This window comes from Chlorocebus sabaeus, chromosome 23 (assembly GCF_047675955.1).
Source record: "Chlorocebus sabaeus isolate Y175 chromosome 23, mChlSab1.0.hap1, whole genome shotgun sequence".
Taxonomy (NCBI): domain Eukaryota; kingdom Metazoa; phylum Chordata; class Mammalia; order Primates; family Cercopithecidae; genus Chlorocebus; species Chlorocebus sabaeus.
This window is the reverse complement of record NC_132926.1, coordinates 66340814-66360860: the sequence shown is the minus strand read 5'-3', so window position 1 is coordinate 66360860 and position 20047 is coordinate 66340814. Positions and strand designations below refer to the sequence as shown.

Here is a 20047-nt window from a genome sequence, read left to right as displayed (position 1 = left end):
TCCACAACGGAACAGATTGGAACTCCACTGAATATCCGGAGAGGAAAAAAAAAAGCAATTAGATAAATGAAGCATAAGAAGCCTTATAAAGCTTTCCATTGCTGCCTCAGGCACCCAATCCTAGTCATAACCTAAGAGCCCCAGTGCAGAAATCTCCCCTCCCCTTTTAATTCTCAGGCAATACCTACTCCCTGCCAAAGGAGAACCCAGTTACTGAACATCGGATGAGACCATGGATAGCAAATTGGGAGTGAAGGTTCATACCTGGGTCTCAGAAGCACAGTACAGGTAAAGCTAAGAGTTATTTCCTCCTTCTCTTTCCCCATCCAACAACAGGATGGCTTTACTGAAGGTAGGCACTTCAGGTAGTAATTACTTGGTGAAATGCCACAATGTAGTCAGAAATACCGTATTATGTACCGTGTCAACACAATTCATTATTCATGCAGTTGATTCTCCAACCACTGCACCTCCCAACAATTCTACCTAAACTCTTTGGGTAAGCAGTGGCCTCCTAAATCCATTGATACTTTTGTTGCCCTCATTTTTCCTGGGAGTCTCTCTTTGGCGATTGACAGAGTTGACCATTGTCTCCCAATACTGTTTCCTTGATGTTGACAACCCCACTTTGCCTTTATGCTCATCCTGCTTGTTAAAATTCTTCTTTCAGTTTCCTCTGCCTGTTCTTCTTTCTCTGGAAACCCTTCAAAATCCGAGCTTTTAAAATCTTTCCACTGAAATACCACCAATGACAGATTCCATAAACGCATACTTACCTATTCATCACTTAGGTTGTATATATAAAAGAGCCTGAAGTCACTAGTGTCATGGGCAAATTTACTTGAACTGTTTCATCTTTTTAAATTGCTCCAAATTTTGCATTGTTCTTCATAATAGTCACATGTACTAAAAAAAAATCTTAAACTGGTTACAAGTTTAACTGCTTAACATTTTCTCTCCAAATGTTCAAGAAAATGCATCAATCACTCACGCCACATATGGTTAGAGTACATTCTATGTGCTAGGCATTAGGGATACTGTGTGAACAGGAGACACAGTCCTAGTTCTCATGGAGATTTTATAGTCTAATCTGGGAGACGGACAGGTATGTAAAGAAGTGAGACAATTTCAGATCCATGCATTGGTAATGGGGACAGGGAATCTTCTTAGTGGGCAACTGCTAGCTCCATACCTGGTTATTCACATTCAAAAAAGGCAGGGACCACATGACAAACTGATAAATATACTGACTTATAGGCAGTGTCTAATGGATCATCCAGCTTTTAGGTTATTGGAAAGAACAAAATGGAAAATTTGTAAAAGATCTGTCAGTGAGGCTTACAGATAACCCTCTTGGAGTGGTGAGGGCATGTGAAGATATTCATGTCCCACATAAGTGCCTAATAGGATACATCAGGTGGAGAAGATTTTCAGTAATAAGGGGAACAAGATGAATTGTCTGGTAGATGTCAGTCTTTCTCCAGCCAACCCAGGGCTTGGTTAATGGGCCCACGTACCAAGCGGCCATCAAAGCAATGATGGAGGTTCAATAGTATGGTCTTCTCCTCACCTACACTATTTGGCTACTATCATTGCTGAGTGTCCAACCTGGCAACAATGTGGAGTATGACTGTATTTCCAAGGCTGGGTTCCTAATATGGCATTATTCTCAATGAGACTTGTTGGCAACCCGGTAACATGATGGTTAATAAGAAATAGGTAGCACTTTGTCTTCACAAAGATAATTCACATTCAAGGTATGAATTTGCATTCTCTGCCTGCAGTGTTTCCACTGGCACTAATATTCTTCACATTTCTGAGGGTTTTATCTATTGCATAGGAATCCCAAAAACATTTCTTTCAACCAGGTACACAGTTTATGGCAATGGAAGTGAATTCAATGGTTTTAACACATGCTTTATCTCCTAGAAGTAGCTAGCTTGATAGAATGGTTGAGTGGCAAAATGAGAGCTCGGTTACAGAGGTATTTGGGAGGCAACATCATGAAAAGGTAGGGTGCTATCCTATAGAATGTGGTATATTAATTTAATATGCAGTCAATATATGGAGTTGTCTCCCCACTACCAGGATGCACAGGTCTCAGAGCCAAAGGGTAGAAGGAGTGTTTCTGTTCAATAGCATACCTAAGAATCTACATGAATAATTTTTGCTTCCCATTCCCAAAATGTTGGGCTTGGTGGGTTTAGAAATTATAGAGTCTAAGAGTAGAACACTTCCTTCAGGAACAAGAATCACATTTTGATGATTTAGGAGCTGAGACTGGCCCTGGCCTTTTGAGGTTCCTCATGCCATTAAACTAACAGAAAAGCAGCTCAATGGACTGGCCAAGATAGCTAATTCCAGTTATCAGAGGAAAACTGTGTTTCTGTTATACAATGGAAACAAGAAGGCTATATCTGGAAACTAGGAAATTCACCGGAATGCCCCTTAGTGCTAACAGTCCTAGTCAGTGGAAAACTGCAACAAGACAGGCCTATCAACTGCTCCATTCTATAGAAATGAAGGTTTAGGTCACTTCATTAGACAAAGAATCCCATCTAGTCAAAATCCTGGAGGAAGGTAAGAAAAAGGATTACCAAGCTTGATTATGGTACTTTATTCCCCCAGAAATAAAACCAAAAGATGGTTTACTAAGATTTCAAAATCAATAAACTTCTAGCCAGGTAAGTCAAGAAAAAAGAGACCAGATGCAAATTACCAATATTAGAAATGAGAGAGGTAACATGACATACCAGTTATTAAAAGGTTACTAAGGAAAGATTATGAACAACTTTATGCCAGCAACTTCAACAATTTAGATGAAATGGAAAAAATCCTTAAAAGACAAACTCAGTCAAGATGAAACATTTTATTTTAAAAGCCCTACATCTATCAAAGAAATTAAAGGTATAGTGAAAAATGTTCCCACAAAGAAAACTTCATGTCCAGGTGACTTCAATGGTAAAGTGAGCTCTACCAAAACATTTAAGGAAGAAATAATACCAATCCCACACATACTCTTCAAAAAAATTCAAGAGGAGGGAATACTTGTGAAATCATTCTATTAAGCCAGCATTAGTATCACACTAATCAGACAAAAGACATTACAAAAACAGAAAACCACAGACCAACATCTCTCATGAATACAGATGTAAGATTCTAAACAAAATTTGAACAAATCAATGATGGTTGAGAATTTTCCAGAACTGACATATCAAACCACAGATCCAAGATGCCAAACAAAGCCCAAGTGGGAAAATACAATAAAATCCTCACTTATATACAACATAATGAAACTCCAAAGTAATAATAATAATAATAATAATTACAAAGAGAAAATCCTGAAAGCAACCAGAGGAAAAAAAAAGGATTAGTCTCAATGGAGCAATAGACTGACAGGTGACTTCTTCCCAGTAACAATGGAAGTCAGAATACAACAGAAAGTTATCTTTACCTTTCCAGATAACCATCCATTTAGAATTCTGTCAAGTGGGGGGCAGGGGAAAGTCCTTCAAAAAGAAGGCAAAATAACGACATTGCAAAAAACAAGAACAAAGTAAATGTGCCACCAGGTGAACTGCACTAAAGTAAATTCTAAACGTATACTCAGGCAAAAGAAAAATTACTCCAGATGAAAGCTCAAAGACACAGCAAGGAATGGAGAGTAAGAAAGGTGGTAAATTTGTGGGTAAATCTAAGTCAATATTAGCTATATAAAACAATAGTAATGACTTACATTTAAAGAGATACAACATATGTGACAACCACAGTATATAAGCTGGGAGGACAGTAAATGGAGTTAAAGTGTTCTAAGGCTATTGTACTGCCCAGAAGTCTGGGCAAGTTTAGGCTTTGGTAAGTCAGAGATGTGTAATGAAATTTCTAGAATAACCACGAACAGAAATATACACAACTTCCGATCTAATAGCTAGAGGAAAAAAAAGGAGTAACAACAACTATCAAAAAAAAAAAAGGTGGAGAAAAAGAAACACAGAACAGATAGGACACATAGTAATAGTAACAGCAATATGATATAAATAAGAGGCACCTCTAAAAAATAAATATATATAAAGGCTGAAAGTAAAACTGTGGAAAATGATATACTACACAAGTGATAGTCAAATGAAAGCTGGTATAGCTACATTAATATCAAATAAAATTAATTTTAAGGCAAAATTTATTAGTGGAAATAAAGATAATTTTGTAATGATAAAGCTTCTTTCAATTAACCTGGAAAATACAACAATTATACATTTGTATCCCAATATGTCCCCAAAATAGAAAAAGAGAGAAACTGAAAGAATCACATGGACACATCTAAAATCATGCTGGCTAGATTTTAACACAATTATCTTAGTAATCGAGAGACATATACCAAAAACAAAAAAATCATCACTAAAGATACTGAAGACTTGAAAAATGATTAATGAACACAACTAAAATGATTAATGAACATAAATAACTGTAGAATTTTCTTTTCAAGCACCCTAAAATTTATAAAAACCAGCCACTTATGCCATAAAGCAACCATTAACACATTTCAAAGAATTTAAATCATATAGAGAATATATCCTCTGATCACAATTCAATTATGTTAAAAATCAACAATAAAGGAAAACTTAAATATTCATGTTTGGAAATTATAGTTCCAAATATCTATGGATCAAATAGTAGTAGTGATAATGAAAAAAAAACTTTGCAGTTAATGAATAACTAAAATGCTAGATATTGAGACTTGTAGAATGGAGTTAGTAGTAGGCAAGGTTGCTGAATAGAAAAATCAATTTAAAAAGTATTCCCAAAAACCAACAAAAAATTAAAAACTTAAAAGATATCATTTATGATGACAGCATCAAAAACATAAAGATACAAGAAAGTAAGATTAACAAAATATATGTATACAGTATTTCTATGAAGAAAATTATAAGACTTTATTCAAAGATACAACAGAAAGACATTAACTCACCAAAAAATGTACTATTGTAAAGAATTTGTTCACAGATAAAATACAATCCCAATCAAAATCCTAACAATTTTGTTTTGTTGAAATTCTAAAATTTGTGTAAAAGTGCAAAGAAATGATCACAGCCAAAATCTTGAAGAACAAGGTATAAAAAGACTTATTTTACCAAATATCAAGACTTTTAAAAGCTTTAGTAATTAAGACAGTGTGTTACTGATATATGGGCAAATTGATCAATGGAATAAGAGAGCCCAGAAATAGATTCATGTAAATATGAACATTTCATAGATGACAGAAATGGCATGTTCAACCAATTGATAAAGATGACTTTTCAAGAAGCAAGGGGAAAAAAAGAACCTGGATACCTACCCTCACCCACAAAACAAAATTCAGTTTGAGTGGAAGACAAAACTACACATATTTTAGAACACAGTACAGAAGATATTCATGACCTAAGGAGAGGGAAGTATTTTTTAAATAAGACACAAAAACACCAAAAATAGAGAAGAAGATGGATACATTTCACTAGGAGCAGAAAGATAAATAACTGTGAGAAGATATTGGAAATAGTTATAACCAAATGATTAAGTAGCCTCAGTATATGAAGGAATTTTATTAACCAAAAAAAGTCAATAAAATCGTTAAAAATGGGCAAATGATTTAAACAGCAACTTTGCAAAAAGGGGAAATCCAAATGTTAGATAAATTTGTAGAAAAAAATAATTAACCACATGGAAATGCAAATTAAGCAACAATGAGGTACCATTACAAGCCTAGATTTTCCAAAGTTTTAAAGTCTAACAATACCAAATGCAGAACCTTTTAATGCTGCTGGTGAAAGCACTGATGGACATAATTACTTTGGAAAAGTTAGGTATTACCTAGTAAATTTGAAGATACACATATCCTATGACCCACCAATTCCATTGCTGGATGTATTCTCAAGAGATCATACACACGTACAACCTGACATATATACAAAGATGTTCACAGTGGCTTTGTTCAAAATAGCAAAAACGGTGGAATGCTCCAAATGCCTTCATGGAAGAAATACATAACAGTAGAAATACTAATAATAAACACAGTAACAAAAACTATAGTCATATGCATCATCATGGATGGTACTAAATGTTCAGCAAGTCACAAAAAAGTGACATTTCTATTTATTAAATAGAATTTAATACTTTATTAAATTTTATTAATGTTTACTTCTACCTGTTTCGACTATTTTTAAGGAATGCAGACATCAGTACTACTCAAAGTGTGGTCCTGTATCGATCCCATATTGATCAACTGTCATTGGATGATGGAGAGGTAAGCACATAAAGTGAGTAAACATTCATAAACATTTAGAAATGCTGATAGTAATCTGACAGTGCCAATACATTCAAGTACATGATTTTGTATTTATGAAAGTATCAGTTTATGATGGTTTAGAAATTATGTTTTAAAAAGCGTGAGAACTAGTATACTTAACTGGTAAAAATACAAAGAAAAGATTATTTGCATTAGAAGCAGAATATTGGTTCTCTCTCTTGGGGTGATTCAGGAAACTGACCAGGAAAGGATACATAGGAGCTTTCTAAGGTATTGGCAATGTTACATTTCTTAACCTGAGCATTGGATATATGAGTATCTGTTTTATAATTTTATTTCTCATTAAATTGTACACGCTAAATGCTCTCTTCTATATGATAGATTTCACAAATGTAAAAGTGTAAAAATTTGATATAGAAAGTACAATATCAATTTCTTTAAACAATACACAAGTATCTATAAAAATAACTGAAATACACCAAAAAGAATGATGAAATTCTGGGTAGACTTTGTTCTTTGAACAATTATTAATCAAATTCTTATGCTGTTGCCTTTTCAAGATAGTACTGATCATTAGGAATCATCCAGCACTAAAAAGCGTATGCCAGACCAGTGTCACTTTTGTATCTACATTTCAGGAAGGAAGCTAATTCCTAATGATAAAAATAGGATAACATCCTTGTATTTTCCTCCAGAATTTGGAAACTCCTGAGATGGAGAAGTTACTCAGGAGATCAAACATCACCTTTATTGTTAACAAAATTAAAGAATATGTCTTTTAATCTGTAGCAAGAGGGACCGGTTAATACCCATATCCCTAAACTGGAGATTAAACCACTCAATTACTGGCATAGTCACATAACCAGGGCTTCCACTGTGGAGAGATGATGTAAAACTCCCTAAGAAATAAGTCTTTTGACCTATATATTCTCTTCTTCCCCTAGCACCCTGTAAATACCTTAGACCCTTAGAGTCCACTCTGCTTCATTACCTGTGTAACATTAGTTGCTCATACAGTTATCCTATCTACACCATCTAGGTTATGTTCCTGGAGGTCAGACTATCTTTTTTTTTTTTTTTTTTTTTTGAGACCAAATCCCACTCTGTTGCCCAGGCTGGACTACAGTGGTGCAATCTTGGCTCACTGCAACCTCTGCCTCCCAGGTTCAAGTGATTCTCCTGCTTCTCCTGCCTCAGCCTCCCGAGTAGCTGGAATTACAGGCATGCACCACCATGCCCCACTACTTTTTGTATTTTTAGTAGAGACAGGGTTTCACCATGTTGGCCAGGCTGGTCTTGACCGCCTGACCTCAGGTGATCTGCCCACCTGGACCTCCAACAGTGCTGGGATTACAGGCATGAGCCACTGCGCCCAGGGGTCTTATTCATTTTTGAAACTTCTAACAGACCATCATGTGCATGACAGACATTCAAACACTGTATTTGTGTCATGTATTGTTCATGTAAGAGTCACATGAATAGAAGCCATGGTAAGGACTTTAGGAACTAAAGAAAGATCGAGAGACCAGAATTAGACTAATAATAAAAAATATAATTACTAAATGCTTGTATATGCTAGGCATTGATCCTCAGTGTTTAATAAACATCTCATTTCATTCTCATTATACCAGATGGCATCACCTTAGCAGCAGATGGAAAACAGAAATATATAGTTAATAAAATCCAAAGTCACACAGCCATGACTTGAACTTGGCTGTGACTTCAAAGCCAAAGCACTGAACCGCTACTGAGCTGTAGTGAATTCAAGATAGCTAAGCTTTCAGAGAACTATCCTTAATTGGTTTTTTGTAAGGCAATATTGCATAGTGCTTGAGAAAGAGGGCTCTGGGGCCAGACTGCTATGGTTCATATTCAAACTGTGCCAATTACTGTATGACATGAGATTTCTTAACCCCTCTATGCCTCAGTTTCCTCATCTGTAAAATGGAAATAATACATTTCATGGAAACATTGCAAAGATTAAATGTGTCAATACAAATACTCAGCACAGCACCTAGCACAAGGTAGGCATTCAATAAATGTTAACCTATATTTACAGTTATTTCCCTGTTGTTTTTGGAGAATTGTGCCCAGGAACCAGACTGTCCCCTCTGACTACATTATTAAGAAAAACATTGATACAACTGGGTATTATACAACCTAAAGTTAATTTACTTAAAAATTAAGACCTCTTTAGAGCAATTGATGATTTAACTGCTTTTCACCTACACAAACTTTCAGTAAGGAATGCAAAGAGAAGGTTACCAATTAGACAGTACGGATGTGGTATTTCTCTTTCACCTTCTTTCTTGGACAGTCCTTCAGATATTTTAATAAAATACCAAATAAATAATCACTCTTATTACAGAACCGTACTCCAGGCTTTAAGTTTATAAGGAGCTATAAAAAGATTTAAATCCTGACAGAAACAAGTGAAGTCAGTTTGTTGAAAGATTTTTTTTTATTCTACAAGAAACTGATAGGTGCAATCCTGTTAAAGAAGTTTCTTTTCAAAAGTAAATGAAAAACCCCTCTGAATTATTTATATATTAATTTAATTTTTTGAAAACAATAGTCATAGGGCCTGCTTTGTCCTATTTAACTACAAATGTTACACATTTACAAACTGAAACAAAAATGCATAGTACAGAGATTTAAATGAAATTTTTGAAAGAAAAAATTTGCTTTTCAGTCCACTGTATTTTCAAAGTTGATTATCACCAAGCTTGGATGAAAGCTGTGAACCACAAACCGTTTCTTTAATAGAAAAAAGAATGTGTAGATTATTAGCAAAGTAATACCTTAAAATGTATCTTCACACAGTTGAAATTTTAGTATAAACTTGTATATCAAGTTGCTTTCCATTATTTATTCTACTTTAAAAATATATACAACTATGATGTTCAAATATGTATTCTGAGCCATTATATCCAAACATAAATATTTGGGAAATTCAAACTGCTGCAACAAGTTAGGAAAGGATTAAGGAAAGATGATGAGCTACAAATTATGTAGTTGGAGGAAGAAAAAAAGGTTACTTAACATTTATGTCTGGATAGGTATGTATTTTCTAATTTACATATACATATCCAGTTGAGTATAGACAACCATCAAAATGTAACCAGTTACACAGAGACTAGACTAAGCCCACACTATTTTCTATAACAGGTAACAGCAGTGATTTCAAAGATTTTAATATCTCAATAGTTTCACCAAAAATTATTTGTGGTAATATTCTAATATTCTGAAGTTTTGAGAGGCACAGATTAAATGAGTGCACTATCTATGCCAAACTCGGCAAGATCTATACCTTACTGTTTAATTATGGTATAAGTATCTGAACACAATAGCATAGAGAGGCAACCAGAAAAGGACATTTTACATATGCCCATGCTGATCAATCACATTAACATCAGTGCTTAAAACTTTCAAATTTAAATATAAAGGGACACTTATAAAGCCGCAAGACAACCTCAATACAAAAACCCAAATTGATAAATCTGCAAAATCTTAAACTTCTTAATCCATTGATAAATATTAAGGAGTAGTTAGTTGGTCTTCAAATATCTTAAAAAATTAAAGGGTTGAAAACATGTTCACCCTTTGCTATACTGCGGCATCTGAAATTACCAAGTATGACAACTTGAATTTGTTTTGCTCTTCCATGCAAGAAGTATATATATGCATTTTAAGATAGCTTAGAATTAAGAGTTAACTTCTAGTCAGTATTGGTAAGTGACTAGGATGGCTAGCCAATCAGTATTCCATGGTATCACATATCAAAGTCTCTACAATATGACAGTCTTGTCTTGTTCAGAACTCATCACTTTTGGGTAGGGAAGAGAGGCATGGCAGAAAAGCAGTTGCAATTAAAAAAAAAAAAAAAACAGCAGAAAAGCTTTAAATATCTATAGAATTTTGAATCATCTTGTATTCTATCAGATAATACTTGGAACAAAATCTTATTTCAATCAGCTCAATCTATTTATGAGGTGCAAACACAATGTAAACCCTATAGTCTATAGAATATGCACTATTTAATACTCATTAAATAAAGAACAGTCAATGAAGATTACCAAATAGGAAACACATAGCATTCTAAATTTTTTAATCACTTTAGGGTAGCTAACCAGAAACTACAGAAATAAAATATGCAAGACAAAAAAAAAAGAAAAAAAGAAAAAAGAAAAAAGGAAAGCAACTAACTTTTCAGTGCATCACACCCATGAGGATAAAATGTACGGCACTTACGTGATACTAATACTAACAATTGTTAATTTAAGCTGGGAATGACTCACAGACATTAAAGTCATGTAAGGGCAAGAGTCAGCCAATTAAAATGTTAAAATTAAACATATCACCTTTTTTCTTTGTAAAAGCACTGAAAATGTAATGAGTACAGGTAACTCACTAAAAATTTTCCTATTTCATTTGCCCCCATTGTAGTGTCTTAAATTATTCTGTAATATTTCTACCTGTTACAAACAGTCTGATATTTAAGGCCTGTATAAACTCTTTTATGCTACTGAAACATACTGTTTTGTGTGTGCTACAAATGCCTTTATGAAAAAATAGCATAGCTGGTTATAAATCATAAACCCCAAAAACAAAAGTCTGACATTTTCTAAGCTAGTGAGAAATAAAATTTTACCATGATGTATCAATATTAACTAACATTCCTATGGTAGACTTTTTTTTCCTCCATAAAATTGAACAGTGCAGAATAGGGCTTGGGCTACAGTTCATCACATTTGGTTTTCTTATTAACAATTAAAAGGCAATTTTCTTCCTCTTTAACATATATAGACATTAAAGCTAAGGTTTTTAAAATACCAACTACCTATAAGAAAGTAGTTTAAAATGGTTAAAAGGAATCAAAATACCAAGGTTTAGTGTGCGAAGAGTAGATAGAAACAACCCAGAACAGAGTAGATCATTGGTGTTGAATATTTAACATGAATAGCCCAAAATGAGTTCCAAAGTTTTTCCACCTTTACAAATAAAAAAAGGTGTCCTTTCCACAGTTTGGGGATATGCATTGTACATCCCTCCCAACAAATGTATGAGTAAGGTTTTAAAAATGTTGCCAATATTAAGTTCTTCAGTACCTAAAATTAATTAGAGGACAGCAATATTACAGTGGCATTGGTGCATCAATTCTCAAAACGTAGTTATGATCCAACACGAGTTGTGGTGGTTCTTTTATCTGAGAAAAAACTTTTCAAAAGAAATACCTGCCCTATGCTAACCACCAGAAGAATGAGGGCTTCTCCTACTGACCAATAGGCCACTCTTGTATTTAGATCCTCTGCTCGGCTTCGGCCTTGAGCTTCTCTTAATCGGAAATGAGTCTGATAATCGATGACAGACTTCAGAGCTTCATGAATTGAAACACAGGCAGATTCCATCTGCAGAGAAATATTTTCAGTCAGTATGTGTGATACTTTCTGTAGACTTCATCTATCATATTCAGCTTTTCTTTCATTTTGATCTCAATTCCTCTTTTGACTAACGTGCTACTAACCTGGCATTCATTCATACATTTATGCCAGTTGTCCTTGCAATGAAACCCCCCTGCTTATTTTCACTAGGACAACTGTTAACGCCAGAGATCTCATGAAGCAGCTGTTTTCCCCAACTGAGATATCACAGCCATGGCATCAGTAAGGGGGCAGATGGAACACTAAGCTAACAGTGGCAGAAATACTTATCAGCTAAGGTTGGTGACTACAGAGTTTCTAGCCCAAGTTCTTTAAACAAGAATTAGGTGGAAGACAATGGCAGTGAGCTCATCAATAATGAGAATATAAATCAAAGCCCAAATATCTATAAAAACAAAGCACAGTACAAAAAAAAAAAGGCCGAATTAGTCAGTTATTTCAACTATATTTAAAACAGCTACATCAAAATCGTTAGGTAACTTTTAAATCTGAAAGGGATATGTAAGAATAGGAATGACTTTTTTTTTTTTTACATTTATCTATTTGTTAAATCAGCCTTTTCCCTCATGCCAGTCAACTAAACCAATATATGTTCCCAACAGGATGCAAGTTTCAGTTTCACTGTGTAATCACTTTGTGAGCCTTTAGCTGATAACAGCTTGCCTTTTTATACATTTATTATACTGTCTGTTTTGAGAAAGGTTAAGCGACTAGTTTTTTTGTATACCATGGTTTAATATTTTTCTACTGCTGCAAACTTAATCCTAGTGGTAAAATATATGTTTTATTATTATTTTATGCAACAAACCTGTATTTAAAAACAAATCTAAGTTTAATTTTAGTTAAGGAATATAGACATTAGAAAATAACGTTTAATAAAGTTCTGCCAAAGTAAGTATGAAAGGAATAATTATTAAAATATTCTATTAAAAGTGCTTTTAAAAAAATGTAAGAAATTATGAGGCCAACAAACTGCATTAGCCTATTAGAAGAGTCAAATGTTTTGTTGTCCTTGCTTTGGGCCCCTAGGAATGCAAAATTTGCTTGGCTCACTGCAACTTCCACCTCCCAGGTTCAAGCAATTCTCCTGCCTCAGCCTCCTGAGTAGCTGGGATTAGAGGCACACTCCACCACACCCAACTAATTTTTGTATTTTTATTACAAACAGGGTTTCACCATGTTGGTCAGGCTGGTCTCGAACTACTGACTTCATGATCCGCCCGCCTCGGCCTCCCAAAGTGCTGGGATTACAGGCGTGAGCCACCGCGCCTGGCCTGAGATGTGATTTTTAAAAAACTTTTACAGTGAAAACTTCCATACATACTCAAAAGTATTGAGAAAAGTATAATGAACCTCCACGATGTCAATAAAGATTAACATATGGCTAATCTTGCTTCATCCACATTCCCCATGTATTTTCCCCGATTATTTTTAAAGCAAATCTCAGATATTTTATCACTTCAGCTACAAATACTTTTATACTTTATTTCTAAAAGGTAACACTTTTTAAAAACATAACCCCAATAGTATTGTAACACATGAAATAATTTAAAACAGTTCCTTAAAGTCAGGAAATAGTGTTCAAATTTCCCCTACTGTTTCAAAACTGGTTTTCAAATGAGAATCCAAGTAAGGTTAACACAATCATTTGGCTGATACAAGTCTTCATTAATCTTTAGGCTTTTGTCCTTGTTTTTTTCTTTTTTCCTTGCCACCTAACCCTATCCTGTGGCATTTCCCACTTACTGGATTTTGCTGATTGCATTCCCATGCTATTCCTTTATCCTCTGTATTTCTTGTAAACTGGCATTTAGAGCTAGAGACTTGATGGGATTCAGGTGCAATGTTCTGGGTGGGAATGCCTAGTAGTCAGTGTTGTGTACTTCTTACTGCAAATTATTCATAAGGCACATTAATGTCTAGTTGTCTCTCCATTTGTGAAAGATCATTCACTCTGATCCACTCAGTATTAAGTTCCCCACCAGCCTTTTACTTAATGGTTTTGGTAGTGACTGGTGATCATTGCCTACTCTAAATCTATCATTTTATCAATGGGCAAAAAATAGTGAGAGTAAAACTGTTATCATTTATTCTGCATTACTAGCTGGTAATTTTATTCTGAACTTACTAGCTGGTAATTTTCCATTTTAAAGTATGAAAAGTTGCTTTATAACTATCCCTATTATATGAGACATTATCTTTTTGAAAGTAGAAAAATAAGACTAAGAAAAATAAAAAATGTAGCATGGATAAAGAAGGGTATGATACTAACTGCTTTATTACCATTCATTTCTTGTATTTACCCACTTAGGTTTTTAGAACAAGCCATCTTATACAAGTTAAAATTCATGAAGCAATGGACACAGGTTAAGGTAATGGCCCCAAAGAAATATCATTTTACAAAACAAAGTGTCTTTCACACAGGACCTTAAAATAAAGAGAACATTTCTAAAATTAAGATAAATTAAAATTTATCTTGCTAATTCTTACAACAGGTTTATGAATTAAGGCTTTTACACATTCTTAAAGCTGTCTCTTTCACCATGACTTTGGCCAAGAGACTAAATAGAAATTGGGAACGCTAAAATATCGGTTTAAGATTTTTAACAAATAAGTGGTAAATAATTCTTTTTCATGCCTAATTGAGTAACTTTTAGATATGATCTAAGCCCATACAGGTTGAGTATCCCTTATCCAAAATGTTTGGGACCAGAATTGTTTGGAATTTCAGATTTTGGAATATCTACATACACATAATGAGATATCTTTGTGATGGAACCCAGGTCTAGACATGAAATTCATTTATGTTTCATATACACCTTATACATGTAGCCTTAAGGCAACTGTACATGATATGTTCAATGATGTGTCATGAGATCAGATGTACAATATTCCACTTGTGGCATCAGGTTGGAGCTAAACAAAAAAGCTTTGGATTTTGAAGCATTTTGGATTTTGCTGTATTTGAACTAGAAATAGAGCAGTCCTCATCACCTAAGCAATAGCTGTTCACTGGGTTTGAATTTTTTACGCTTTCTCTATTTCTCCAAAATAAATCCGAATTTAGCTTTTGTAACTATTTTTGTGAGATGACTTACCATTAATCTTCAATATTTCACCTAAAGTTACAGCACAAGTTACTGTTACAGCAGCTTGAGTAACACTAAGTAATGGTATAAAGGCTATCATGTGGTATTATTTCTCTACTAATGTAGGCATCATTTTGCTTCCAGTCATACCAGCCTGAGTATGACAGCAACATTCCTTTAGGGATTAAAGAAAATGCTTCAGAAGATTGGAACACTGCTCAGCCTTCCCAAACTTCTTTTACCACTGATGTTTCTACCTTAGTGATCTTCCTCCTATTTTAATGCTTCTTTCTCTTTACACTTAAAAGTTTATAAAATCTTTCAACATTATTTTTCACTATAAAAGTTTGAAGTTCTCTGTGAAATGCCTACTATGTAAGAATTAAGATAGATTTTAAAGATTGTTAGTCTCGAAACTCCATGCTCATCAGTTAGTGCATGATATTAAATTATGTTTTCCTCCTTTTAAATATACCAACATTATATTGCTGATTTTTTTTATTTACCTGGGTAAGAGCACTGACTCGGTTCTCACTAGGAAACAAAGGTGGGTCTTCTCCAACTTGAAAATCAAAATATACAGTTTTATGTGTGAAAGTAGAAAATTCATTGCTGAAGCAAAATTTGTATGTCCCATTTTTGGAGGCTGTGAAGGTAAAACTATCATACTGTTTCTTCATCTCTTTGTATAACACTTTACCATCAGGATCTTCTAATCGACAATCTACATCATAGTGACCACCAGTAATCACCTGTAAGAGATTAAAAAAAAAATTACTGTGAAAAGTTTGAAAAATTAATCAGATTTAATCAGATTTCCTAATAAAATGGCAATAAGGTAATGGGCAAAGGACTTTTACTATCACAGACAATTTTACATTTTTAAATTTTCACCAGTGGATGGAAGTTGGGAGGAGATTTTACTTCAACTAAACTTTACAGAAACTGAACAAGTTTCCTCCAACTTTTATTCACTTTGAACTAGCCAGACAACTGTGCTAATTAATGTAGATCTATCAGATCACTTAATTCTCCCAGCAACCCTACAAGAGACTTTTTTCCTTCCATTTGACAGACTGAAAAACTGATGTTAAATATGCGACCCATTTAAGAGTATTCATCCAGTTAAGTGGGAAAGGCAGAACTTGAACTCCAAAGTCATATTCTTAACCTCTAAGCTTACTGTCTGCAATATTTTCCTTCTGAAAATTTTCTCACCCACTTTCCTATTAGCATCATCCAAGCACACACACAGTGAAGTAATAAGGTAGGCCAGTCCTTAGGATTACACCCCATTCATACTTCTATCATAGAACTTAAGTTCATTTTACTGCCAAATTACAAGTGGATTGTGTTTATTAAGTTCTTTTATAGTCAGTTATATGGAATTTGATATATATTTTGTTTTGTACTACACAAGTTGAGTAATGGAGTGGGCTATTCTAAAAGTATATAATCATTTACAACCTTGTTTTCAGGAGACACATAACTGATTAAACAAAATATTGCTGAAACACTTGTGATTAAAGCAAAAATGAGTAACATAAAGGACAACAAGTCTGTTTATTTAGAAAGCCAGTACTTAAGGGCAAACATACTGAATGGAAGGCTGGAGGTAGTTCTGAACCGAACTGCAGAACTACTTTCAAGGGCTTATGCTTAATCAGTTACACTTCCAGCCATTTGGGTTGTACGAACAGAGGAGGGAGAGATTTTTCCTGCGGTAACTGGATAAGTATTTTAAGAGACAAAAGGGGGAAAGGATTAAAGAGAAAGGCTTCCTTACATGAGAAAGAACTGAGTAGGAAGAAAGAGGGAGTGGAGAGAGGTGAAGAAACAGAGGAAACGTATACACTTGTGAAAGAGATGATTAGGAAGAGACATTGGGTTGAATGAAGGGTTCCCAAACCTCCACGTGATTGGGTAGCACAAGACTGTTATTTTCAACCTTGAGCCCTCTTGGTTAGCATACTGACATTCTAGGTCAGTAGAACAGAGTTCAAACTGTGGATTTAAAAGTAGGATCTGTGACCTGTGTGACCTTTTCTCACTTAAGAGAGAAGATACTAACTGAACTATGTTACAGATCATTTTGATAATCAAATGAAAATAATTATGCACTTAGGAAACTATAAAAATATGTAAATGTTAATATACAGATAAAATGTTTTGATATAAAAATGTCTTATCAATTGGAGATTTACCAATCCCCATCCTCACCAAAAAGTAACTTTTTCTCCAGGTGAAAATAATAACTTCATTTTGCTATACTGAATTATTCATACCTGACCATTGTATTTTGAATAATCAAACACATACATACAAACTGAATAGGACCAGAACTTATCATCACCCCACTTCTCTTCCATCAAACTTAAAACAAGTAATCTTGTTAAGTATCTCTTTAAACCTGTCCAATCACCTACTATTGAAACTGAGGATCATCCCAAGCCAAGTGTCCCTATCTATCCATACGATCACACAAATCTCTCAATCTTTTTGCCCCTCTCAAATTCATCGCATTCCTAAACCACAATCCAGACAGGACTATTGCCACAACTTCCTAAAAGGTCTTCCCATTACCCAGTATCTTCTCCCTCTAACTCAGGGTTTCTCAACCTTGGCATTATTCCCATTTTGAGCTGAATAATTCTGTGTTGTAGGACCCTGTACTGTCCTGTGCACTACAGCACGTTAAGCAGCATACCTGGTCTCTACCTTCTAGATGTAGGTAGCTGCCCTTCTAACATGATGCCAAATGTCTCCTAGGAAGGAGGGGTGCCAATCTCCTCATCCTTCCTCATTCCCCATTGAACAATCACTTAAAAACTTTTTGATAATTACCTGTGGCCTGCAGAAAAATCGAAACCTGTTAACAATGGTATACTATTCACTGTTCTTCCTCCCAGGTAGCTTCAGAACCTCTTTTATTGACAGCCTTACTCGTTCTATGTTCCCAAAATGCCAGACTACCAGAAATTCTCTGAACAAGTCTTTGCTTTACATCTGCACTGACGGTGCAGTTCAACAGGGTTTGCTAAAGAAGAATCACAGGGCTCAAAATGACAGTGTTTGCAAATCTACAGTTTATTACTGTATGTTATAATGTCATAAATCTACAGTTTACAATATTATATGATTATATATGTCTATGTAACCTCTCTGAGGTCAGAGTCAGTCTCTGGGAGGTAGTATAATAAAGTGGTTAAGAATTTAACTTGGGATTGAAAAGAGTCCCAAAAGGAAAAGAATATAAAACATCACAGCCAAAGGCTGTCTCACAGCAAGAGGTCTGAAAAGGTCAGGTGTGGGCTCCTTTGTCTTCCCTCTGTTAGGTCTGTGGCCAGACACATACTCTCTCAGATCTGGAACCACCCAAGTGTGCAAACAAAACACCCTGGAACCAAGGAACACAAAATGGAGTCTTGACCACATTTTTAAATATTTCACTGGTCACATAGGCATATTCCTGCTATGGAGCTAATCTCAACAACAGAGCTCTGTGTTGGGGGTGTGGTCTCACCAAGACCAGGAGCAAATCATCAATCTCACTGTTACCAATAAATAATGTTGACAAACTGGTACAAACTGCCCCCAAAGCCCTTGGACTCACAGTCACAAAGCTATTATAATAGCTTTATATTAAAGCTAATAATATATAGTTTTGTGACTATTAATATATGTAACTATAGTCACAAAACTATTGTTATTCAGTGTATTTCAATGTCATGCACAAATGTTAGCAATATAGCTCAGACTAATTTCAGGCCTGCTGGAACTGTCATGAGCATATCTGCCTAGGGCCCCTTCTTCTCTCCTCTGCTGCCTTGTAGAGCAACGGCTACTTACCTTGCAGACTCAGCTCTAACATCAGCTCCTCAGCTAAATTTCCCGATGATCCTTGTCTTCTGCCAGCACTATACCTAGTGTGTACCTTTATTGTTGCATTTAACATTTATGACTATATATGTCTATACAAGCTCTCTGAGGTCAAAGTCAGTCTCTGGAAGGTAGTATAATAAAATACTTCAAATTCAATTAAATTGGAAGTGTGGATTAGAGAGTTGACACTGGGTACTATAGAATATAAATGATTTTCTTTAAGGGAATATTTTAAGGAAGGAAGTTCAATAGGCCTTAAATATGAGAATGGAAAGAAATGCTAGAGGGAGCATTTCTGGAATTCATACATTTTAACATTCGGTCTTAACATCTCTCACTCCAGGTTTATTAGAGAAAAGTCAAATGCTGGGCATCAGCTACCTGGAAGCGATTTTTGAATTAGCCTAAGAACAGGGAAACACGGACAGGAAAGTGCCATCCCTCAACTTACACCCCCAACCCTGGAGCCGCGAGTTGGGGCCCAGGGACTGCTAGGCCCCTGATACCTGGAACTCCAGGGTGCACTTGGTGCCCTGAGCGATGTCCTCGTAGAAGCACTGCTTGGCGTTGTCAGGAAGCTCGAAGGTGATCTCAGAGGCGCCACCGGGTCCAGGCACCAGCAGCAGCAGTGCGAGCAGCCTGCAGCCCCAACGGCCCGCGGCGGCCGCCCAGCGCTGCGCGGACCCCGGCCGCGGCATCCCGAGAAGTCGGCGGCCTCAACCGAGCTGCAAGACGCAGGGTCAGTTCTGCGCGGACTCACCGCGCGCGGCAGGCCTCAGCGCAGGCCGCCCCGCAAAGATACACGGCAGAGCAGGTCCGCGCCTGTGGGAGATTCGGGATCAGAGCTACCCTCCGGGTTCCTATGAGGGGAGCAGAGGGGAGCAGAGGGGCGCAGAGGGGCGCACCTGGAGCGGTGAAAGAGAAGCGGAAAAGGACTACGAGGGTCGGAAGTGGGGATTAGCCCTTGGGGGGGAAGGGGCGGAGCTTGAGACACCGGCTTCCGTGACCCGGATGTGTTCTCCTCCGGGGACAGGCGTTGGAGTGCGTACGTGGAAGCCCGCGAGGCGTTGGCTCTTCTTCCGTCGCAGCCTGGGACGAGGGGCGGGGCCAGGAAAAGGGGAGAGGCGGCCGCGGTGGTTACAGGCTATTGGCGAGGGTAATTACGCTCCACTCACTCGCTTTTTTTTTTTTTTTTTTTGAGACAAGAGTCTCTCCCTGTCACCCAGGCTGGAGTGCAGTGGCGCGATCTGGGTTCACTGCAACCTCCGCTGGGAACTTAGCGCTGGGGAGCATCGAGGGAGTGGTAAAGGGCTCATTTTGCCCTGGGGTGCTAATCTTTGGTGGTAGAGCGCTTT

General features: G+C 36.1%; 1 protein-coding gene and 1 long non-coding RNA gene across 2 annotated transcripts; one reads left to right on the top strand and one right to left on the bottom strand.

Moving 5' to 3' along the window:
• Positions 1 to 2: 2 nt before the first annotated feature.
• Positions 3 to 19192, top strand: LOC140709986 (uncharacterized). Its single transcript, XR_012090885.1, has 3 exons — positions 3 to 288; positions 6199 to 6277; positions 19036 to 19192. It is a non-coding gene; the product is annotated as an uncharacterized lncRNA (long non-coding RNA).
• Positions 8723 to 19685, bottom strand: TMED7 (transmembrane p24 trafficking protein 7). Its single transcript, XM_008014183.3, has 3 exons — positions 19199 to 19685; positions 15317 to 15562; positions 8723 to 11688 (listed from the first exon to the last, which is right to left on the bottom strand). Exons 1-3 carry the CDS (start codon positions 19388 to 19390, stop codon positions 11452 to 11454), a joined length of 675 nt encoding a protein of 224 aa, XP_008012374.1. The 5' UTR covers positions 19391 to 19685; the 3' UTR covers positions 8723 to 11451.
• Positions 19686 to 20047: the final 362 nt, after the last annotated feature.